Here is a 25,910-nt window from a genome sequence, read left to right on the forward strand (position 1 = left end):
AATAAAACACACAAATTTATTAGCTTCTCTCTATTTTCTCTTTGGCTTATAACAAAATCATGTTATACGTGTTACCTAATTAATTTTCATGAAAAATATATCTTCTAATCCAATCAAACCATGTAGAGTGTTTGATTATCATTTTTCCCAAAATACATTTTTCCTCTCTTCTTTATAACCATATATTTTTTTAATAAAATAATATCATAATCAAATTTAAAGCATTTTATTATTTTTTAAGCACACATTTTCTCTTAATCTACTATTCTAAAATATAATTTTAATTTAATGGGGTCAAACAAGTCCTAAAATAAATTATATTCCATAATATTTTCAAGTATGCAACCACTTGCATACTACCTACTCATGCAGCGATTATTCTCTCACTAATTTAATCCAAAAAATTATTTTTTAATCAAATAATTTTGTTGATTCTCAATTATTTAATCCAACAAATCAATTATATAAACAAAATTTTGTTGACAGATTTAGACACTGCTGGGTAGTTGTAGTTGACTTTTAGCCTGGGCCTGGGCCTGGGCCTGGGCCTGGGCTAGCAGCCTGTCTCTAGTGCTATACAGAACAAAATGGGTAGAAATCTTCTGTGAGTGCACCTATCATAATTCTTCCAGATTGAACATAGAGGACACTTTTACCCTCCCTTTGGAAATTGCAAAAGTTTCTTTAGCCTTCGTTTGACCTCTATTAAATTTTATTTCATGGCGTTTTATTTTTCTCTCTCTTATCTTCAATCATACAATTTTCGAACCAATCATTTTTCAAAAGAACACTATTCCACCAATATTCATTTCCATAAAAGGAGGCCAAATGGGGACTTAGCTTTGTTAAATTAGTTTACGGTGTAGCTTATTAAACAAGCCATTGATGTTGATGAGTTTGGTATGACAAAACTTTAGCACAAGAAAATTTCAAATGTTTATCATATTATGCCCTTGTTTGAGCTCCATTTTAAGAGAAAAATGAATTTTTGAATAGTGTGTTGATGGAATATGTAGTTAAAAAAAATTTGAATTTGCGTGTAATATTATTTTATTGAAAAATGTGTGGTTGAGATGATGTCAAAGCACTGTAGAAGAATTCTTTTTTTCCAAAGAATGAGAATTAAACAAGAGCTATAAAAAAATTTCAACCATTTATCGTATTTTAAAAATGAAAAGTAAAAGTCTTTATTTTGAATTCTCTTTTAAGTAGTTTCAATCTCCTTTTCTTCACTTGTGGGATGATTTTCTCTCTCTCTTATTTCCACAATGGAAAATTTGCAACGATTTTGATAACTACAATCTACTTAATATTGAAGATGACAAATATGTATTACGAATTGAGATGACATTCAAGCTTGTCTGATTTTGATTCTTTGAGAAATAATTCTTTGAAAAAAAAAATTAAATGTGAATAAAAATAGAAAAAATTATGAGAAAATGGTATATATATATATATATATATATATATATATATATATATAATGGTTGATTTTACAGTGTTAGGATTGATTTTATATAAATTTATAAAAGAAGGTAATATTATAAAAAAAAATGCGCATGATGTCCCTATTTGGTATATTTTAAAAGTCGATAAAAAAAATTAAGTAAAAATCCACAATTATTTTAAACATATTCTTTATGGAATCAACAATTTTTATCATCTTTTCAATCATATGTTCATTATTTTTATCAAAGTTTATTAAAATTGTGATTTTTAACGATACCAAATAAGGTTGTGGATATTATGCCTCTATTTGGACTCCATTTTAGAAAAACTCTTATTTCTATTTCTTATTTTCAATCACACTCTTCAATAAAATAATATTATATGTAAATAATTTTTATTTTTATTTTTTAATTACACTTTTTTAAAAAATTACTATTTCAAAATATATTTTCTCTAAAATTCAATTATAATGAAGTTCAAACAGGGGATATGACGAATTCTAGGTTTGTACATGCAGCAGAGTGCAGGAGTCTTAAGGAAATACTTGCTGCAGACTAACTCCCCTCCATAGAAGAGGAAAAATGGAATAACGGAAATACAACTACAGAAACACCGATTACCCTCAGCCAAACTGCCAACTGGCGGCCAAACCCCACTGGGCCCCTATCCCCGTCTTCTGCATAAAACTACAACTTCTCATTAATCGTAAGATCACGTGCCTACCCGAAACCATTGAGTGATTCCCAATAACAAGGAAGATATTGAGCAAGAAAACCCATTTCCATTTCATTCCGAAGTAAAAAACTTATGATTGTTAAAAGAGAAGATTTACGATGAAAGTTTGAAATTTTCATTGAGTTAACTCCAATATTTTTTATTCATTTTTTTTTTTGGTGGGTTTGGGAATATATTGGTATAATAGATAGTAATAGAGAGGGTCAATAATGGGTTGGAGTGGACCAAGAAGATTTACAGTGATATTTTGAAATTTTCGGATTGAGTGAAAATCCAATATTTTATTTTTCTCTGTGGGTTATGAAAAAATTGGTGTAATAGACAGTAATAAAGGGAGAAATTTATGGGTTGGAGTAATCCGTTCCGAGAGTTGGCGAATTCCAAGCCATTGTTCCTGACGATTTATGCAACTGTCATTATTGGGATTTTGGTCTCTTCCTTTTATGTATTCTCTGCGGTTTTCTCCAGCTCCGGTTCCTTCTCCTCTGTCACATTTTCAACGTCAACTGCCCCTGGTACGTGTATATGTATGTGCATATGGTTGTAAATCAGTATTTAGATCTTTTTTTAGCTCAATATACAAAATTTGAAGCACTTGGTACCTTTGTATATTCGTGCTGCTGATTTAATCCTTTCTCAGTTCTTGGGCAGTATTTTAAACCCATAGAAAATGCTTCTTTTATGCCTAGGGTATTAGCCACTGCCTGTATTCATTCAATAATTAAACCCGTGGCTGTCGCAGTGAACTCCTTTGCGATGGTTTCTATTTTCGATTTTAGATTTTTAGTAGTAGGATTGAGGTTGATGATTTGTTGAGTTTGTTGCTGCATTTGTACAGAGAGTAGAAAAGGGAAGGATAGCGAATTTCGGAATGAAATTTGGGAATGGCATCTGTAAAATTTTAAAATTTGGGATCATACTATCTTGTAGCCGTAGGTCAAATGACTTTTTTGAGCTTGGGGAATGAATGCTTCAGTTGAAATTGAAATTTGGGATCTCACCATCTTACAGCCGTAGGTCAAAACTTAAAGCTTCACTCTGATGCAATTTTTGTGATAATTTTTTATATTTTCTTGAAAATCGATCCTTTTCTTTTGTTTATAAAACTAAAATAGCAAGAGTCGACTTCATGATATTCCAGTTAGTTAAGTCTCTTCAATAGATAGCTAGTTCACTTCCCCTAGTTATATCTTTTTTATCAGTCAATTTTTTTAGGTTTATCTTTAAAATTGTTTACGTAATAGATAATACTAATCATTTCTGTATTATGAAAATTTCCATTTTTCACACATAGACTCGATCATTGTGGACTTGTCTAGCAATGAGCAATGAACATCTTGTGATTGTTAAATTTCTTTAAATTGCCTGCTTTGGAACGCTAGGATTTTCAAAAATGTTCACCTTTGATCTGGCACTATGAATACATATCTTGCACAATCAATCGCTGCATTCGCTAGTCATCTCTTATTTGTTTTTGGGTTAACCACAGTATATCTTATTCCGGATGCAGGTCCCATGCCCGTAAACCAACCATCTAATTTTTCTCATATAAAAGGAGCAGGTGCAGTGCCAGAATTAATCTCCCAGCCTCAAAGCAAATTGCTGAAACCTATTTGGGAGGTTCCCCCTCCTGGTTCTAAAATGCCCCCCCTGAAGAGCTTTAAACTAACAAAAGAACTAGTTCAGCAAAGAGTGAAGAATAATGTTGTAGTAGTGACCTTTGGTAACTTTGCTTTCATGGATTTCATCCTGACTTGGGTTAAACACTTGACAGATTTGGGTGTTGATAACCTTCTTGTTGGTAATTTTCTGAGAACTCTCATTGCATGGAAAAACATTTTTTCATGCTTAGTCAGGTTCCTAGGCTAACAAAAAATTCTATATTTATTCTTAGGTGCCATGGACACAAAACTGTTAGAGGCTCTTTATTGGAAAGGCGTTCCAGTTTTCGATATGGGTAGTCATATGAGTACAATAGATGTTGGTTGGGGCTCACCAACATTTCACAAAATGGGGAGAGAAAAGGTTATTTTGATAGATTCTATCTTGCCTTTCGGCTTTGAATTGCTGATGTGTGACACAGATATGGTCTGGCTGAAGGTAATATATCTATTAAACTTGTTATATCTCTCGTGAATGCTACCATTCCGATTTACCAAAGCCTAAATTCATTTTTTTAACTGTCAAACATTCTTCTAATGTTGGCAAGCTGTTTTTTCAATGAAAAGAAGTACTAAGTTAGATAGTCAAATAATAAACAAAGTAGAGAATCCAACACATAAACATTTAGTCCGCCAGTATCTCAATCTCTTTGAGGAGATTCAAGCCCTCTGCCGTTTAGATGTTTGAAGGAACTGGTGCAAAAAATCTCTTGATATGTACCCTGCAATGTATTACGGCCCAACATTAACATGGGTTCAATCTATACTGAAGGTTCAAGCTCAACGCTCTACTCTAAGAACACCTTCCTTCGGATGAGCATATCCAAAAATATATATACCGAACAAGATGTAGCGTACTCGTGCGCAGAAATGTGTAATAGGTACTTAGTATTTAAATGTTGTAGGAATAGGATTAATTTATAGGTAGTTTACACCCCTTAGAATTTATAGAGAAATAGTACTCCACCATCTCATGATCTCCATTATAATTTTTGACTATCTCCACTTGCATCCACATTAATGACCCATGATCTCCATTAACATTCACAAACATTTATCAGTTAATATGGTATAAATTATTTATCATTCATCATATATGAATGAACAATTGGTTTTAATATTAGAATATAACAGATTCAAACCCCAAAGGTTTTCTTTGGCTTTCTGCTTTGATTGTGCTGAAACCAAGCTGAATAAAGGACAAAAGACTAGTTCTTTTGACTGGTCTTATTTTCTTAATTTGGCAATTGGGTTTGCCTTTGCAATTGAGCCCATTCAACAAAATTGAAATATTGTTTGGAACCTCATTCCGGGTTGCATCGTATGGTGTGTAAGGAGAGAGAGAAACAGTCAATGTTTTGATGATCAAGCACGAACAATAGAACAGATTAGAGAATCGGTTTATTTGACATTGTATACTTGATTTAATGCTGCGGCTAAAAATCATATAGACGGGTTGCCCAATTTCACGTTGTTTCTTTCTTACTTAAATTGATAATACACTTTTTTTGTATTATCTCTTGATAATAAAATATTTGATTACCTATCAAAAAAGAAAAAAAGTATTTTTTTTCTTAATTTGGCTATTGAGAAAGGAAAGGAGGGAGCTAGCTATTTCATTTTGGTGAGTGTGTCTGTACATGTGCTTTATACATGATTGCTGAAATTCCAGTTATTAGTATGCTCAATTTGTTTTCTACTTTGTCATTTTTCTAAAGCTTTTCTAAATGGTAATCTGGTAAAAAACTTAGCCACTAGCTTTATAAATGGTCTTCGATATATACTGTACTTATACTCTCTTTGTCATCTTTCTAAAGCATTTTCTAAATGATCATCTGGTAAAAAACTTAGCCACTAGCTTTATAAATGTTCTTCGATAAATACTTTACTAATACTCTCTTTGTAATTGTCAAGGCATACTTCCATTTCGTTTGAACTTTTTATCCCCAATAAACATAGTATGTTGGCTCCTGCTTCCTTCCTCCCCGACCCTGGTTTCTTTCCACTAACAGAAATGTCCATTGAACAGGATCCCCTTCCATATCTTGCACGTTTCCCCGAAGCAGATGTGTTAACTTCTACTGATCAAGTCACACCTACAGTTGTTGATGACAGATTGGACGTCTGGCAACAAGGTAAAGCTTCTGTTGCTCGCCTCTGTTTTCTTTATAGGTTGCTGAATACAATGACCTTGCGGGTTGTTCAGTCCTTGTTATATTCTGTCTAGCAGCCTTCAAAGACAGGGTTGCATCTCTTTTTTCTCCTTTACAAGGCAAAGATGACAGATGCATAGAACTCAATCTGTACTCTTCATTTTTCTTTTTGATAGTGATCCATTTGCAGTGTGTTTACGGCTAATTTTTATACCTGTTCCAGACTTCTGTGTTTATGGAGAATCTGATTTTTTTGGACTCCCAGTAGGTGTAGCGATGGTCTAAACTCACCGAAAAGAAATCTATGTAGCCAACCTCAAGTTTAATGGGAATAAGGCTTAGTATGTAATTATTCTTGTTATTGTTGTGTTTTGAAATATATGGATTGGCTTGATGACTTGATCTGACCTGATAATTGAGGTGACCGTAGAAGGTATATTATTTTGAGAGATACAGGGTTAAAATAAGTTAAGAATTGTTTGTAATCCAGAGTATGTTTGGTAAAGCTTTTTCCAGCTTATAAGCTAATCAAACATCATTTTTATCCACAGATTTGTGTAGGACCACAGTTTTTATCCACAGATTGTGTAGGACCCACACATTTTGTAAGATGCAATTTTTATCCACAGATTTCGTAGGATGCATTGCTTTTAATCTACAAAAAGCTATACCAAACATACACTTGGAAGTAGATAAAGTGGATAATTTGATGCTATATGGTTTTTTTTTCTAACAAAAGTTAAAAGCTTCTGTTCACGGAAACTGGACATTGTTTTCAAGCAATGTGTCTTTGTTAGTTCTTCTACATTGAGCTTTATTTTTATCTGTGCAACCAATTTATGTTCCTTTTTCCTTCTTTTGGACAGCTGGTGCTGCCTACAACATAGGAATTTTTCACTGGAGGCCAACAGAGTCTTCAAAAAAATTGGCAAAAGAATGGAAAGAAATGCTTCTAGCAGATGAAACGATATGGGATCAAAATGGTTTCAATGAGATCATTCGCAAGCAGTTGGGGCCATCTGTTGATGAAGATAGTGGGCTAGTTTATGCTTATGATGGAAACCTCAAGCTGGGACTTCTGCCAGCGAGCATCTTTTGCAGTGGACATACCTACTTTGTCCAGGTTTTTGTTTTTGATTTCTGTATGACCTCAATTTCTTATCTACACTTGACTGCAAATAAAATAAGGGACGAAAAGAAGATTAAGAAAAATTCCCTATCATATTAATCCTCTCTAGTTTTATGATTCATATTCTAAATCTTAAATATTCAATAGGCTATGGCATTTAGAGATTTCCTCAACCGTTGTGCTATTTCTCAGGCTATATACGAACAACTCAAATTGGAGCCGTATGCTGTACATACTACTTTCCAATATGCTGGTACTGAGGGGAAGCGTCATCGGCTGCGTGAAGCTAAGGTTTTCTATGATCCACCGGAATATTATGATACTCCAGGTTTGTATCAATTTTCGTCTCTCTAGTTTACAGCTTTGTACAATAATCTTGGTGTCTAAAAGAAAGATGTCCATTATACCTTCCTCTGTGTTTCTTTTCACAGCTTATTTATCTAGTTTATTAACGATGTCAGATTTCTATGGAAAATTGTGGCTCATGTCATCATTTTTACACGTCTTATACCTCAACTTGAGAAGTTAGAGTCATCTGTCAAGGGAGGGGCGTTGAATAAAAATCAAAACACATTCGAAATAGAAAACTGGCCAGACTCTAAATTAAGCACTGTTCTGCCAGCTATATTCTTGCGAGATCTCATTGTTTTGGAGAAGATAGACCATGAAGGTCTAAACATAAGGAAATCAAAGTTTGTAATATTCTTGCAAGATCACATCTTTTCATATAACCATTAGAAAATTAATGACTCGATTTCTGTGCCCAATACATACTGTTCGTTCTGAGAGAGTCTGAGCCCATCTTATCCCTCATGAATTTCTATCGCATCCCCAAGATTCGAACCCAAGACCTTCATCTTATGAGAGACTTGTTACCAATTGGACAATTGGGTGAGAATTCGATAGAAATTCCTGAGAGATAAGATGGGCTTAAGCTTTCCTAGAGCGAACAGTACGTATGATATAACGTCTTGGGTACATAGGTAGGGTCATTACTAAAAAATGTACATTATTTTTAATAACCCTTGCCTTTATACCCAAGTTGTTAACTTACGTATTGTCCTATTTGGAAGGGCGGATGTCCTCTTATCCTTCAAAGCTTTCTATTGCATCTTCGAAGATTTGAACCAATAGCTCTTATGAGATATTTAAGTTGAATACCGGTACCAATTATAACAATCCGACTTCTTTGTTCAAGACTTTATATTATACGTACTATCTGCTCTGGAAGAGCCTAAGCCCATCTCATCTTCACTGATTTCTATCGTGTATCCAAGATTCGAACTCAAGACCTGTGTTTGAGACATGTAAGTTAAATCCTGGTACCAATTGGACTGTGTCGAAGACGTTATATCATACGTACCGTCTGCTCTGAATGAGCCTGAACCCATCCTATCCCTCATGGATTTCTATCGCATCCTTAGGATTTGAACTCAAAACATCTACTTTATGAGAGACTTAAGTAAAATCATGGTGGTAATTGGGCAAATTTAGAGATTGGGTCATTAAAAAATGCACTTATTTTAAGTCTATAGGAAGATAGATCCGAGCTCTGATACTAAACTGTAATGCCAAAATTCTAATAACCCGACAAATTAAAAAACATTAATTTTTATCCTACAAATAAATATTAAGTTTTGTAACAAGGACAGTAAACTTGTTTGAGACCTTATTCCAGGCTGCATTGTTTGGTGCGTGTGGAGAGAAAGAGACGGGCGATGTTTTGATGATAAGATAAAGACTTTAGAGCAGTTTAGAGAATTATTTTATTTGATATGGTATAATTGGTTTAATGCTGCAACTTCTAGTCACATAGATGGGCTGCCTAATTTCATGACGTTTATTTCTTGTTTAAGTGTATAATACACTTCCTGTGTATTACCTTTTAATTAATAAAACATTTGATTACTTATAAAAAAAATGATGGAATGTTCAAAAAAAATTGAACGACTTTATTAAAAAAAAGTTAATTTATTAAATCATTCGAATAGTTGAAGCAATACCGTTCATAAAAAATTTAATAAAACTAGTTCTGACATGTAATTAAAATTGGACTAATTAAAATTATAATGTTACTTCAAAATGTAATCAAATTCTCAACAATAAAAATGCACCTAAGAAAATTTGTTATTTCTAATAGATAAAGTACTTCATAACCAGGATTCGTTGGTCTAATGGTATATCCATCCATCGTCGTCCTACGTGCTAATTTTCGCTCAAAATTGTAAATGAAGAGGGGTGAGTACAACAAATTATACTAAATGAGATGCTTGTTGCTCCACATCCATCAAACATGAAATTATACACAAACACTCTTATCAATATAAACTGAGAGGTATCACACTATGAAAAATGATAATTCAAGCCAGCGTTGTTAAATAGCATGAAGGCTAATTTGACACCTGAAGGTACACCTTAAACTATATCATGATTTCTCCAAAGGAAAGGCAGGGAGGCTACTCCCCGAAAATGCCTCGCCCATAGGTTCCTTTGTCGTTGGGGCATGATCTAGCCTTCAAAGAATTCCGATGATGTTTGCCAAACACACAACTTTCACAAATTCGATTGTTTGAACGTGATTTACCGATAAAGGAGGCTGCGGGCAGGGCATGGGATATTGAATGGAAAAAAACCTTGAATTGAGAGTAATTAAATTCATATATAATAACATAATTGAAAAGATGTGGAAAATCAATAATAGCACTGAGCGCCTCACCAAAATCTTAAAATATAGCTGCTTGAAGATTCGTGAAACTTCTTTAATGACCTAAACCTTTGAAAATTTAAGTAGTTTTTATTTTGCAAACAGTGTTTTTGTGTGAGAAATAAGATTCAGGCGCTGAGGGATCAGATAGTGAGTTCGTTCTCCTATTTATCGTAGTTGACTTGCAAAGGGGACAAAGTGAGGCAAAGAAGCACACAGCAAGGTCCAGTCTTTCTTCGCCTTCCACCTAAGTTGCATAGGAAAGGCCCAAACCCAATCCCAAGGAACACTGAAGCTTCATAGGGTCTTTCCCAGAGAGAAAAAAAAATGGATGGGAAGTAAAAAATTGGGGTAATTGATTACTCAATCTCTAGCTGCTTGTATAATGACATTGACGTGCGAGAGAAGAAAACGTGTCCTGTGTGTTTGCATTGAAGAATTCTAATTGAAATTGACTGTTGATATTGGTGATAAGTTTAACTAATTAGGATAATATAATATTAATTCCATTTCTACAGGAATATAAAATGCAGGTTTAAACTAATCAAATGTTTAATTTGACTTTTTTATTGAATTTTTTCTTAAATCAGCCTTTATTTGGTCATGGCTTGACCAAAACAACTTTTTATTGAGCCTAATGTACATTATTAAATACGAGCTACCCAACGAGTCCAATATTGCTCTAGTAATTTGATCTATATTGATAACTAATACTATTAACTAAGTAGTTTTCTTAATTGACCCTAACTCGAGTTTAGCTTATTCAAATTAACTTTTTCTTGAGTCCACCATTTGCAAGTTATTACGAGCTTCAAAATGAGCCTAACATTATTATGGCAATTCTAACTCCTTCAATAGTTAACTATTTGGCCCAACTAAATAAAAGTAAGAAATTTAATATTTATTTCCCCTTTGGTGCCTCCAACTATTAAGGATATTCATATAATCCAATTTAACTATTGAGCAAAATAAATGGACTCACATAATGACTAGACTAGACATGGTAATTCTATCAATTGGTAAATAAATTGTATGTGATAAAACTTGTGAAATTTCTGGGCTCTACAAAATCTAAGTCTTACTTTCATACTTGATACAAGGGTGCTTTTTCTCACCGCAACTTTTTTAAGTTTAATGTTGCCTAGCTGATTCTCAGGTAAATGAGCATTACTAGGTATTTATCCACCAAGGACTTTATAGGACTTTATAAATGGGTTAACTGTCTCTTATTAGATCATTGTTACATATTAATGAATTTGCTTAACTATTAGGAAAATTCTTGTCGATTGCAATAGAACCTCGGTTGATAGGTACTTGTGAGCTTTTCTCTAGAAAATAAAGGACAAAGGTCCCTTTTCCAACGGTTAAGAATCCTGAGAAGAAACCAAGCCTCATCTTACTTAGGGTTTGTTTGAGCCCACTTTTTGGGAGAAAAAAATTTGTAGTAGTGATTTTTTTTGGAGAATGTGGTTAAAAAATGGGGAAAGAATTTGGATTTACATGTAAAATTATTTTATTAGGAGAATGTATGGTTGATATCTGTTATAATATTTTATCTAATTAATTCTGGTATTGTCAATCTTAACATCCCCTTTTCTGCTACATTAATCTAATGGAAGCATGTCTAATAACCATTTCATATAACTTACCTTTTAACCTTAGAGGTATTTTCCTATCAAAGAGAATTTTTGTAGTTTTTCTCCAATTTATCCAGCATGGCCATCCTCTCTCTGTCCTACTTTATTAATGTTCCAACATAAATATCTAAACTAACCACTTTTGGGACAATGTGATCCTAAATAGTGATTCCACTAATATCTTTATTCTCATTATTAGTAAAGATGACACTTGTTAGACCACCGATTATAGTAACATATGAGAGGAGAAAGAAAAAAGGGAAGCACAGTCAGGAAGACATGTTATGGAGGCAACAGGGGATCAAAACTAATTTTCAATTTGTTATTAGTTTGTTAGTTAGCAAGGGCATTATTGGGAATTGAGAGAGTGAGGAAGTGTCAATAAATGTGAGAGTTGGGGGGTTGGAGGATACGGTTCTTGTGGAGAGAGACCAGGCCTCTCGAAAGCCTTGGATTTCTTCCCCATTTCTGTATTGCTTTCAAGGAGTATTAATTTAGTTCATTGTTAATCCTTTTCTCTTCATTGCACCGGGTTCTATCAATTTGGTATCAGAGCAGGGATTCTGGAAGGATGACGCTCACTGATCGGGTTAACGAATTGGAATCAAGAATTGGAGGAATGTAGCTAGAGATCCAGGATGACATGAGCACTATGAGGAAGGAATTCCAAAGCGACATGGCAAAGGTGATTGAGAAGTTGGAATTGATGGCCAGGAAAATGAATGAGGAGGAGCAGGAGAGAAAGGAGCAAGGGCTAGCAGTGACTCCAACTGAAGTTACTCACAATTCTGAATTTCCGACCAAATCGGAGGAAATAGGAGCAAGTTTAGATGGTCGGAGCCGTAGAGAGGAATGGTGGAAGTCAAAGACACGTGGGCGACGATTGGAAATGCCGATTTTCAATGGGGAGAACCTCGATGGATGGATCTTTTGAGCTGAGACGTACTTTACTATAAACCAGATATCTGACTCGAAGAAACTCGAGGCAACAACGTTGTGCTTGGATGGTGAAGCTTTAGCATGGTACCAGTGGGAGGAGAGTAGGAAGCTGTTTAAAAATTGGGATGAACTGAAGATGTTGCTGGACCGTTTTCGACCATCACAGGAAGGAATGATACTGGAGAAATTTTTAGCACTTCTACAAGAGGGTACAGTGGAGGAGTATCGGCGCATGTTCGAGATCTTGGTTGCTCCGTTGACGTAGCTACCAGAAGAGGTGCTGGAGAGGAATTTTGTGAATGGACTGAAGCCCATGATAAGGGCTGAGGTCAGGATCTTAAAGCTTAAGGGTTTGGGCCCAAAGGGTGGAAGATGGAGATGAGTTAAGGAAGCAGGCCCAACCATACCATGGTCCTGTTAGAAGCAAAATTAATACCTACAGTCCAGCCCCAATTCAGTCGATGTCTCCAATACATAGCGTGGGTTCGCTACAGCGACTCCCATCTCGTCGCTGCCCATATAGACGGTCACCTCTGCAAGTGTGGTCCACCGATGGCAATGACTAGAGGGGGGACTCCCTTTAAGCAACTTACATATGCCAAGTTGCAAACGAAAAAGGAAAAGGGATTATGTTATCAGTGTGATGAAAAATTTGCACCGGGCCATAAGTGTTGGAATAAGGAGCTGCAGGTGTTAGTGGTGTAAGAGGGGGAAGAGGTGGAGCAGAGGTTGGCCGAGGAAGATGAGGATGTGGGGGAGTTAGTCGAACTCTCTCTCAATTCGGTGGTGGGGTTGACCACCCCAAGACCATGAAAATTAGGGGATCGGTCAAGGGAGAGTCAGTGGTGGTTCTAATCGATTGCGGAGCCACCCATAATTTCATTTTAGCAAAATTGGTAGAACAGTTGGGGTTAACTAAGACAGAAACTATGGGTTATAGGGTGTTGATGGGCATTGGGCTGTCAGTCAGAGGAGGAGGAATATGTAAAGGGGTGGTGATTTCATTACCAGGTTTAGAAGTAACGGAGGATTTCTTACCCTTGGAGCTAGGCTGTACCGATGTCATATTGGGAATGAAGTGGTTGGGGTCTCTAGGGAAGATGCAGGTGAATTGGGGAACCCTTGCCATGCAATTTAGAATGGGAGAGAGCTCATACAGTTGCAAGGAGATGCGAGCTTGAGCAAGACTCAAGCGAGCATGAAAACAATGATGAAAGCATTTAAGGAAGGGGGACATGGAGTGCTGTTGGAATTGGGGAGTATGGGGGTCGAAGTGAGTAAGGCCGAAACATAGGTCCCAGTCTAGTTGTAGGGGTATTGCAACACTTTAAAAATGTTTTGGAGTGGCCTAATGAACTGCCCCCGTATAGGCTTCGGGATCATGCTATCCTCTTGCAGCCAGGAGCATCGCCAGTAAACGTAAGGCCATACCAATATCCATATTTTCAGAAGAATGAGATCGAGAAATTAGTCAAGGAGATGCTAGCCACAGGTATCATTCAACATAGCTCTAGCCCCTTTTCCAGTCCAGTCTTACTGGTGAAGAAGAAAGACGGCGGTTGGCGGTTCTGTGTGGACTATCGGGCACTCAATAAAATCACGGTGCTTGATCGGTTTCCCATCCGTGTCATAGACGAATTGTTGGATGAACTTCATGGCACCCGAGTATTCTCCAAACTGGACCTTAAATCAGGCTATCATCATATCCGAGGGAAACTAGAAGTCATACCAAAAACGGCGTTTTGGACTTACGAAGGTCACTATGAATTCCTAGTAATGCCGTTTGGATTAACTAACGCTCCGGTAATGTTTCAATATGAGATGAACGAGGTGTTTCGACCCTACTTAAGGAAATTCGTGCTGGTTTTCTTTGATGACATTCTAGTTTACAACGGGACAATGGAGGAACACCAACAACATTTGAGTGTGGTCTTGGGGTGCTTGCAAAATAATCAGTTGCATGCAAACGAAAAGAAATGCTTGTTCGACCAGGAGCAACTGGAATATCTAGGCCACATTATTTCGGGAAATGGGGTAGCTGCGGATCCATCCAAAATTGAAGCTATGGTTAATTGGCCGAGGCCTCTCTCACTTCGTGAACTGCACGGATTCCTGGGGCTCATCGGGTATTACCGTCGTTTTGTATCAGGCTATGCTAAGATTGCGTGGCCATTGACGGAGCTATTAAAAAAGGATGGATTTCACTGGAATGAAAGGGCTGAAGAAGCTTTCCAGAGTCTCAAGGCTGCCATGACAGATGTCCCAGTTTTGGCTTTACCTGATTTTTCGCAGGAGTTAGTGGTGGAAACTGATGCATCTGGGAATGGGTTAGGAGCTGTCTTGGTGCAAGACCAACACCCTATCGCCTATTTTAGCCAAGTGTTGCTCCAGAATGCGAGGCGAAAGTTTGTATATGAAAGAGAACTGATGGCCATTGTGTTTGCATTATAGAAGTGGCGACACTACTTATTGGGGCGACAGTTTGTGGTAAGAGCTGGTCAAAGGAGTTTGAAATTTTTGCTTGAGCAGTGCATAGTTAATGAAGAACATCAAAAATGGCTAACCAAGTTAATGGAGTTCATTTTTCACATCGAGTATCACCCAAGACTGGAAAATAAGGCAGCCAATGCCCTTTCTAGAATCAATCCAGCTTTGAATTTCTTGTCCCTCTATGTTCCAAGAGCTGTACGGTTGGAGATGATCGCTAAAGAAGTGGCTGCAGACAGTGAATTGAGCAAGCTGGTGTCTGACTTAAGGACGGGGAAAGCCACCAAGACTGGATATTCATTATCTGATGGCATACTTCTCTTCAACGGGAAGGTGGTTCTACCTAAAAACTCTACTGTTATACCTATAGTGCTTCAGGAGGGTCATGATACTAAGATGGGAGGGCACTCAAGCTTCCTCAAAACCTATAAACGTGTTATGCGGGATGTGTATTGGCCTGGCATGAAGAAGGACATCATGGATTACATGTCACATTGTTCAGTGTGTCAGCAGAATAAGTATCTAGCATTGTCACCTAGTGGACTATTATAGCCTCTTCCTGTTCCGGAGTTGATCTGGTCCGATGTGTCCATGGACTTCATAGAAGGGTTGCTGAGGTCTGGGGGGTGGGACACTATATTGGTGGTGGTGGACAGATTGAGTAAATACGGACATTTTATCAGCCCCAAACATCCATTCACTGCTTGGCTGAGGTATTTATTTGGCAGATAGTACGCTTACATGGGGTGCCTCGCTCTATTGTATCGGACCGTATCTTTATGAGTAGATTTTGGGCTGTACTATTCAAGGCGCAAGGGATGGTCCTCAAATATAGCACGGCCTGTTCCCACAAACAGACGGGCAAACAGAGGTAGTAAATCGCTGTTTGGAAACATATCTATGGTGCTTTGCATCCAGCAGGCCGCGAGCTTGGAGCCAATGGCTTCCTTGGGCCGAGTTTTGGTAAAACTCCTCATTTCACTCTTCGTCCAAGCACACTCTCTTCTAGATTGCTTATGGGCGCGACCCACCTCCAATAATTCCGTTCTAAAAAGGAGTTACAGCCAACTCCACCGTGGAACAGTTACTGCAAGATAGAGATGAGACCCTCCGGGAATTGAAAATGCAACTTTCCCGATCTCAACAGCAAATGAAACAGCATGCTGATGGACATCGTCGAGATATTCATTTTGCCGTGGGGGATTGGGTATACCTCAAGCTCCGACCATACCGTCAGAAAATTGTCTATAAGAAGATGAATGCGAAGCTGGCTCCGCGATACTATGGTCCGTTTGAGGTGGAAGCAAAGGTGGGTTAGGTCGCCTATATAACTGAAGCTTCCTCCTACAGCGGCTATACACCCAGTCTTTCATGTTTCACAGCTCCACAAGGCTATTGGGGCTGTTCAGACGGTGACTCAACTTCTTCCACGGTTGCTGGACACTAGAGAACATTTTTGGGAGCCTGAAGAAGTGTTGGGAGTCAGAGCTAACTCGGATCAGCCTTCGAAGGGGTTAGAGATGCTCATCAAGTGGAAGGATTCTCCCAGTCATGAGTCTTCATGGGAACCAGCCGATTCAATTCAGCAGCAATTTCCAAACTTCCACCTTGGGGACAAGGTGGATCTTGAGGGGGGGATTAATGTTAGACCACCGATTATAGTAACATAGAGAGGAGAAAGAAAAAGGGAAGCACGGTCAGCAAGGCAAATGTTATGGAGGCAGCAGGGGATCAAAACTAATTTTCAATTTGTTATTAGTTTGTTAGTTAGCAAGGGCATCATGGGGAATTGAGAGAGTGAGGAAGTGTCAATAAATGTGAGAGCTGGGTGGGGGGGGGGGGGATACAGTTTGTTTTGTAGAGTCTTGTGGGGAGAGATCAGGCCTCTCGAAAGCCTTGGATTTCTTCCCCATTTCTGTATTGCTTTCAAGGAGTATTAATTCAGTTCATTGTTAATCCTTTTCTCTTCATTGCACCGGGTTCTATCAACACTGTATTTTGTCTTGTTTTTAACCTAAAACCTTTAGGTTCTAAAATACTCCTTCAAAGTTCTAATTTACTGTTTAACCCTCCTTTTAGTCTCATTCACTAAAACAGTGTCATAAACCGATAACATATGCCGGAACCTTGATGAAAGCTTATACTGATAGGAAGTTCAGCGCTTAAATATCCTTTATAAAACAATAGAAGTACCTTTTTCTCTGTAGCACCTCCTTGGGCACCCTGTAATACGCTTTTCCTAAATCTATAAAACTATATGCAAACTTTTTTTTTTCTTCTCTATTCTTTTCCATCAATCTCTAAGCAGGTAAATGGCTTTCATAGTAGATTTCCTTGACACATATATGCTCAATCTCCGTCTCTTATGATTTCATAGAATGACTTACAAGTGTAAAGTGACTCCCCGAATCCGCTTCTCTCTTGGGACTTGTCTTAATGTAGGGTCATTAAACTTCTAAGTTTTAAAAGTGGAAAACTCTTGTGGCAAACTCATTTTTTCTTAATCTTTACCACTTGTATAGATTTGTCAAGTTTTACTCTAAACTAGAAAATGCCCCTTAACAATAGCTGAGAAATCTGAAACTAGTGCCAAATTTTTGCTAATAGCTTAAGGTAAGTTCATATCAAATTTCGTGCACATCTAAGGTCAGGAAAAGGAAGTTTCTGTTTGGAATTTCCAGCAACAGCTTTACTTAGAAAATTCATAAACTTTAGCACATAAAGATTTAATTCATGTATTTTATATTTTTGGAAAAGGAACTTCACATAGGATAACATATTAGAAGGGCAAATCTGGTTTTATGATTTAAGGCATGCAAATCTCTAACTAAAGTCTCTGCTGTTGCAGAACTCTCCTGACTTCAGAAAATTTTTAAAAATTCATTCCTGAACCATTCAGGACGAATATATATGAAAAAAAATACCCCTTTGGTTCTACTAACACCATTATTTTCTGTGAAATCATATTTTGGGTACAAGGTAACAAAATCCTCAGAAAAGAGAAATGTGACATTGCTGGAAATTGAGAAACAGCAAGCTTAATTTTGGTATTTAAAACTCTTTCATGAAATCCAGCCTAAAAGCAATTAGATGGTTCCAATATCTCAACATGTGAAGAAACATGCTAGTAAATCAAATAAAACATGTTCTTGAAGTAAAAGGAACGGTGTTCAACAAAAGTATAGGAATCTTGTTCTTTTAGTAACCAAATCAAAGTATCATCATAAGAAGTTGAATAAAGCAATATATAACATTCCTGACCATTGACTGATTCCAATCTCTTAACGCATTGCTCCACACCAATCAACAATTCTTGGAGTGAACTTTTGATTGAAACGAAGTGCTCCTCTCTCTAAAACTTGGAAATCTTGAACCGAAACTCGGATGCACGCAAGATATTTCCTCTCTTTTCTATTCCTCTCTTATTTTTTATTTGCTTCTCTCTAAATAACTTGGTTTGGTTTTTATGTTTCTGCTTACTAAGCATTGCTGAGAGCCTTCTTTAGGTTATTGGGTTGGTAATGCTTCTACTGGGTAGGAGTTTTCATCAAATTTGGAGTCCTAAAACCTTTAGACTCAAAATAGTCATTTGATATCAAATTCTTATAATACAAGGTCTCTTCCATGTACGTGTTAATCTGATATATGCTTATGGGAAGTTGGGATTGAACTTCTAATTATATTGGAATTAGGGATTATTTATTCTAATACAAACAAAAAATTTAATCAATAAAGAATTCTAACTCGAGAATGAGCATCTCCGATAGCGTTTTTTTATTTAAAGAGCATCTTCTATCATATATAGAGTATCTTAAGAAATTTTTAAATGTAAAGAGTCAAACTTTTTACACAATTCCAATAACACTGTTCCATTTATTATTTTGCCTCATTATTTTTTAGGAATCAAAGAAATAAATGGAAAATTATGCAATAATAAATAAAATTTGTATAGATAGTCTACTTGACTCTCTACATTTGGAGAGTCAAATTCACTTTTTAGTTTAATTTTTTTAAGATAAAGAGTGTATTTGACACCTCAAAAAGAGGTTTGACTCTCAGAAAAGGAATAATGGGGCTAATAAAGAGCCTACTAGAGATGAGCATTTCCAATAGTTCTCTTTATTGCAAAGAGCATCTTCTACCTATAAAGAGCTTCTTAAGGAATTTTTAGAAATAAAAGTGAACTTTTTACATAACTCCAATAACAGTTTCTATATCCATTCATTATTTTGCTTTTTTCATTAGCAAGTATTGTTTATCATTTTTCCTCTTTTTTATTTTATAGAAATCAAAGAAATGAATAGAAAATTGTGCAATAATAAATGAAGCATTGTATAAAGAGTGAATTCATTTGAAGAGTCAAATTCACTCTTTATTTTAATTATTGAATATGAAGACTGTAGTGGGCACCTCAAAAGGAGGTTTGACTCCCTAAATTAGAAAAAATAAAACTAATAAAGAGTTTATTGGAGATGCTCCAAGGAGTTTAGGTTGGATTGAGATATAATAATTATAAAATAATGAAATTCTTTCTTTCTCCTTGCAATCAATCTAAGTGGCTAAAATTACATGTCTAATTTTCCATTAGTAATAGATGAGCCTAGATTGCTTTTGACTTCTCTTTCTTGGTCTCTGAAAATATTTTTTTTTTTTAAGCAAAACATCAACATAGCATCAGTGAGTTTATAGACTCCATCAAAGAAGGCTGATAGGGGTTAGGATGTCCTGACCATAAATAAAATAAAACTCACAGTAACAAAAGGAAGTGCAGTGAACCTCCTAAAAGCAGAGCAATGTAACATGTAAAAGAATGAAATAAATGGGAAAGTACTACTTCCTATAAAAAGAAAGCAAGAGTAAAGCAAACTAATGTCATCTAATACTAGAAAGTCCATATCGATCAATCTGTACAAGGACACGAAGTCATCGTGGTAGGTCAAGTGGTCAATACTTGCGATAGTCCCAACCCTCGGATGCGAGTGAATCAACTACCTGATTCTTCTCACAGCAAATGTGGGACAATATCATGGTCAAATGAGAGGAGTGATCTGAGAGTGATTTGAATCGTACATGGTCTTCCATCCTTAATGATATAGTGAACGGCCACAGACGAGAAGGGCTATCAATGGATTGGATTTTGATCGGAATTCGATGATATTAATAGAAAATGAATTTATGGTCTTAATTCGATAATCCGACCATGATCCGAATCCGATAATCCGTTAATTAAATGGGCTAAATATGGATATGAGTCAATTCAATCCCATAACAACCCGATCTGATTTGTTATAAATAGCATTCGGTTAAATATTTTTATGGCATGTTATTTGTCACTAAAATAAATAAATGAGAAAATAAAGAAATTTAGAATAAAAAAGTCAACAAATTCAAAATACAAAAAAAAAATAATAATAAGAAAGTCTATCCACCTGTACACCATCAATTGTTTGTAGGGGTTTTTCTTTTGCGTTTCAAAAAGTCATAAGCCATCCCACATCGATTTCTATCAAAAAAGGAACTAAAGGAATAAGTTATAAATAGGGGACCAGCCATTACTAGAAATTTTCAGTATTTGGGCCTTATGGGTTTAAAACATGGGCCTAAATAATAAGTTAATTTCAACTTTGATTTTATCTTCCTAATTTTTTTTTTTCAAATTTCAAATCGAATACCCGGTAATATAGCAAATCGGATATGGATTATCAGATGGATTAGATATGGGCTGATTCAATCCATTTACAACCCTACAAACGAGTCAACTTCCACACATGGCAAATAATCCAAGTCGTTGAATAAAATCCCATCCAAAAATAGCCTGTAACTCGGCTCTTGCTCTCTGAATGCCAAAAACTTTTTTCAAACCCAATTTTACATAATTTAATACGCAATCCTATATTGACATACAAAATCTTTTCATTCAATATTTAATTATTTGACCCAAATGAATATATCATCTTTATAATTTCTTTTCACTTTAGACCTTAAAATCTCAAAATTGTCAAAAGATACCCAATTCGAAAAAAATTGATTATTCTCAACTTGAAATAATCTTAATTCATCTCTCTAATTTAAAAATATGCTTCTTACTATATTGTAATTTAGTCCCTAAAATTTCTAAATATTGCTAATAGACCCAATATGTTTTCACGTTCGCAAAATCCAAACATAATAATCTATAAAATTTTGGGGTATTACGTATTTATGTGTAATACCTATACCATCTTGAATATCTCATTTATTCTTAAAATTAAGCACCACAAAATACTTCCTCTTTAATCATACAAGTTTTTACCCTTTATTGTTCAGGTGAGCACCAATGTTGTCTATAGTTCAAGTGTCGACTCATTCGTTAGAACTACAAACAGCTGACGCGTTTCACCAATAATGTATGTGCCTACCACAAAATATTCATCCTAGTAGATATTTTTGATCAATTTCTTTGGACTGAGCTCCCTTTCTCTAAAAAAACGAGAAGCAGCTTCTTAGGGAAACCTCTCCCCCAAGGTAGCTGCTTGCCGATGGCAAGGTATTCTTATTAGATAATTTTTTCAACTATAAAATTACCACCTCACCTAGACAGTGAGATCACTTTGTGTGGATATACCTTAGAGGGAAAACACTTGTGAGGCCATTTGAACCCACACTGTAAGGTTAACTATATATTTGTCAGTATGTACATTGAGTTTTGAGGAATCAGAGAAAAAATTTATTACGTTCTTGTGCATGTTAATCCTCATATTTTTGGAATCAGTTCAAACAGTGGTTCCTGTATACTAACTCACATCTTTATTGTGTGCTTCTCGAGAAACATCATTTCACTTTCTTGGGATTAAATATGCATAAATGACTGAATAGTGGTGACATATTCATTACTTCGCTGTATAAATTTTCAATATATCTGAGGTTAACATAATTTACCAATCATTTTTTAAGCAGGTGTTGATGTTTTAAGTGACAAGCAGATAGGAGAACAGAAAGATGTTCTGATAACTTTGATTGAACTTGTGTTCTTGGAGATGTTCATTTATCCATATTAATTTATTGTATCTTGCATCAAATTATTGAACTCCCAAAAGGAAGAGTTGAAGGCGAAGTTCGCTGCTAATTTGATCCCCATATCTTAATGGATTATTTTCTAGGCAGACATTTTGTAATTGATTACTCAGAATTTGATAGACCTGAGTACGGAAGAATTCCCCTTTAGCTTCTCTGTTTCTTATTTTTGTTCAATTCTTATTCTTTGACAATCTTGTGCAGGAGGGTTCTTGACATTTAAGCCTTCTATACCCAAGAGCTTGTTATTAGATGGCATACATAACCTAGAGTCACACTTCGCTCTGGTTAATTACCAAGTATGCGCATATAAATTTCTTTATAGTGATTCTTGGTAACATGATGATAACCATTCATATCTTATTTTTCTAATCATCAACCAAAATGATATCAGATCAAACAAATAAGGACTGCACTTGCCATTGCTTCATTATTGAATCGTACACTGGTGAGAACTGTTCTGCTTTTTTAGGAACTTTATTGTATGGAAAATAATGAAACCTTTGCTTTGAATTATTAGCCTTATCAATTGTTGCTTCCTTCTTTCACACATTTATTATATAGAAAGCAGAAAATCAAGTGAAACCTTACTTTCCACGATACAGAAAATACTCCTCATCTTAGCCTAACTTCGTGAGATAAAATTTTGATTATGGGTCTGTATATCGACGACTTCTACATTCTACATCAATTAGTCCAAATTTTATAATCTTGGAAAGAAAGAACAATCTGTATTTCTGGCTGTCAACTCGGCTTAGTGCATCAGTTAAAATCTAAGGATTGTCCTAAAATGTGGTTGAAGACGAGTTTTATTATACCATTTTACGATAATTTCTTTCCTCGTAGATTTCAGTAAAAGCATCTGGATAGAAAAAGATCTCATATCTTTGATGATTGATCTAACAGAGAAATTGTATCAACTTGTTGAATTTCTAGTTGGTGACAGTTTCTGCTTTGAAATTCATATTTTGATCCCTCTTTCATTATTTGTGATTTTAGGTAATGCCTCCACTATGGTGCAGGTTGGATAGACTCTGGTTTGGACATCCTGGGGTTTTGGTGGGCACTTTGACGAGGCAACCATTTGTATGTCCATTGGATCATGTGTTTGAGGTATTTGATCAGTTTACTGAACTTCACGTGGCCTTCTGTCATCTAATATTTTTGAAAAAAAATAATAATAATAAATAAATAAATGGAAATTATTTTATTTGACTCTACCCCTCTACCCCTATTTGATATCACCTGGAATTCAGAAGGAAAAATAAAAAATTGGGAAAAAGAAAAAAATGGTAGTCTTCAGAGGAAATTCTCTCTTGCACAATGATCTTGCTTTCTCATGTTTTCTATTAATTAATTGTAATTTTGTTACATAGTGGTATCATCAATATAATATTTATAAAAAGGGGGGAGAGAGAGAGGGGAGGCAGGGGGGAGGGAATTGTATATAGATCATGGTATTATGATTTATTTCAGTCTGATACATTTTGAATATTCATTTTTTACTTCAGGTTAATGTAATGTTGAAGGAATTTCCAGAAGAGGAATTGGGGCCGAAGATTAATTTTAGGGAATATTCTTTCTTTGAAAACCCACTTTTGCCCCAGCAGGTGTTCCTCTCATCAAGTACAACGAGATCACTCATTTCTTTCGTCCGTCGCTGAAAACCATGATTTTCCCATTTCTTTCAGGTGAAAGAGTCATGGCTTGATGTGCATCTTTGTCAGGAGGGATCACAAGGTTGTCTAGTGTCAAACAGTACAAGTCGGGTGGGAGTTCTCAAGTTTCCTAAGCGTATGACTGAAGAAACGGTAATTGATTTTCTTAGTTCCTTTCATAGTTAGGTTATACTAGACACTGCGTAAAAATGTGTCAGCACTGATAATACAAATGATCTTCGAGATTTCAATAAATTTCAAAGAAAGACATCCACCCGTCAAATAGACTTCTACTTTTCATTTGGAATTTGTTGATATCCTCTTTCGAATCAACCATTAATTTTGGCCAATAATATATCGTGCTTTATTATTGAAAAATAATCATGCTGGTAAATTGTTCTATCCTACGAGGAAAAATTAGTTAAATCTTCAAAATATTTAGTTAAGCATCGAAACTGTTGTTAATAGTTCTGTACTCTGTAAGATTGATGTTTCAACTTTCATGTGCCCGTTCCCCGGGGCGGATTTACAGTGGTGTCAACTGCTCCCACGGTAAATTTGAAAATTCAATATTGTTAAAAAAAGTCCTCGTAGTTTTCTATTTTTGCCCTCACAATTGTGTAATTTGCCCCTTCAAATCTTATCTTCTAGCTTTGTCCCTACCTGTTTCACATTGTCCGCTCTATATCTTATATGATATCTGGAGTTCATATTCAAGGACAACAACCTGTTAACTTTGATTTGTTTCGAGCAGTTGAAGACTGTTTTCTCATCATTCAAGGATGTCAAAGTCATTCAGTTCTCATCAATGCAAGATGCCTTTTTAGGCTTCAGTGACAAGGTATGTGTTTTCTTTATTTTTTTGTTTTCCTTTTTACTTTTAGATCTCATTGAGTTTTTGGGTACGCTTGAAAGAATATGTTATAGAACTTAATGCATATATTTGCATGATCAGAACCGGGAGGAAAAATTCAGAAATCGAATGCAACGATACGTGGGTATTTGGTGTTGCGTGGAGGATCACACTCCAGGCCACATATATTACGACATGTATTGGGACGAGAAGCCCGGCTGGAAACCAATTCCTCCCCAAACTCCACAAGAAGACCATCCCCCTCTGGTATATGCTGGGGCTAGCGGCGGCTAAAGATAAAAGCCACGGAATATTTGGAGCTGTTCCATATACCTAACCCCCATTGGTTACATAAGAGACTTGTATTCATATTTATAGTCGGTATGTTTTTATATTTATCTACGAGCTTTTTTGGTTTAGAATAGTTTCTTTCTACAAGAACAAATTTTTTTTGATTTATTGTGAAAAATATTTAAGTGCAAATAAAGGATATAAGCTAATCATTCGAAGTTTTACTAAGGTTTGGCTCCCAAATGTACCTTGTACGTTTTATGTTTCCATTTACATTTGTTTGTATGGGAGGGAACTATAGTAAAATTTTTACTTTTAAGCTTAAGATGGATAATCATAGAATGTAAGGTAAAGTAATGCTTTATGTCGAACCCTCCTCGAAAAGGTTGCAGATTCCCAGTGGTTTGAAGAGCAAGAGGAGGAATTAGTCTGGGAAGGAGCTTAGTTCTTGAACTAATAGGTATTGATTTGAGAGGTAAATTGATTACATAGAGATTCTACATTTTCTTTTAAAAAGCCTTTGTTTCTAAGAGCATCACAAGAAATATCAACATAATTATTATTTTTTTCTGATGCACAATGAACACTTTATATTTGACAATCTTCAACAAATTTATTCAAGATTGGACATGGAACACCTAGTGCCTGACATGGAACCCTTAATGCAAAAATATTGTATGTCCAGAATAAACCATCACAAATTTAGACCTGACATTGAGCAAGAGCGAATACGTCCAAGTTAAGCTCAACTCTTCATGATTTCAACCCAGGCGAGGGTGGCTTGGAAAGCCTTATTAAAGGACACTAGATTTGGTCGTATTTCAATACAAGAAATTACCCATTATTCTTCAAATATTTTGTGAATTAAATCATTCAAGTCCACCTAATTATTGAAATCGAACTCAAACCAAAAACATCAATTCGAGCTCGATTCTACTCCTAACTATTTTTTTTTTTTTTTATATCGTAATCTGACAACTTAAATTATCTTCTCAACATCTAGCAAAAATAGAAGAAATAAAATATTACTAAACACATATTTCAACATTTTCTTAATCCGATGCAAATTTACCAATAGATAGCATCAAATATCTAGCATAAATGTAGCCGAGAGTGGTTGGAAAGAGAGATTGTTAAATTATATATATATATATATATATA

General features: G+C 35.7%; 1 protein-coding gene across 1 annotated transcript; it reads left to right on the plus strand.

Annotated features, from left to right (window-relative positions):
• The first annotated feature begins 2,067 nt into the window (after window positions 1-2,067).
• LOC111384025 (arabinosyltransferase XEG113-like) lies at window positions 2,068-24,977 on the plus strand. Its single transcript, XM_023008235.1, has 13 exons — window positions 2,068-2,699; window positions 3,695-3,985; window positions 4,079-4,284; window positions 5,875-5,980; window positions 6,865-7,121; window positions 7,320-7,455; window positions 22,152-22,246; window positions 22,342-22,395; window positions 22,947-23,060; window positions 23,459-23,557; window positions 23,639-23,758; window positions 24,360-24,446; window positions 24,561-24,977. The coding sequence occupies exons 1-13, from the start codon at window positions 2,528-2,530 to the stop codon at window positions 24,750-24,752; spliced, it is 1,929 nt and encodes a 642-aa protein (XP_022864003.1). The 5' UTR covers window positions 2,068-2,527; the 3' UTR covers window positions 24,753-24,977.
• Window positions 24,978-25,910: the final 933 nt, after the last annotated feature.

Source organism: Olea europaea, unplaced genomic scaffold (genome assembly GCF_002742605.1).
Source record: "Olea europaea var. sylvestris unplaced genomic scaffold, O_europaea_v1 scaffold2813, whole genome shotgun sequence".
In the NCBI taxonomy this organism is placed as follows: Eukaryota; Viridiplantae; Streptophyta; class Magnoliopsida; order Lamiales; family Oleaceae; genus Olea; species Olea europaea.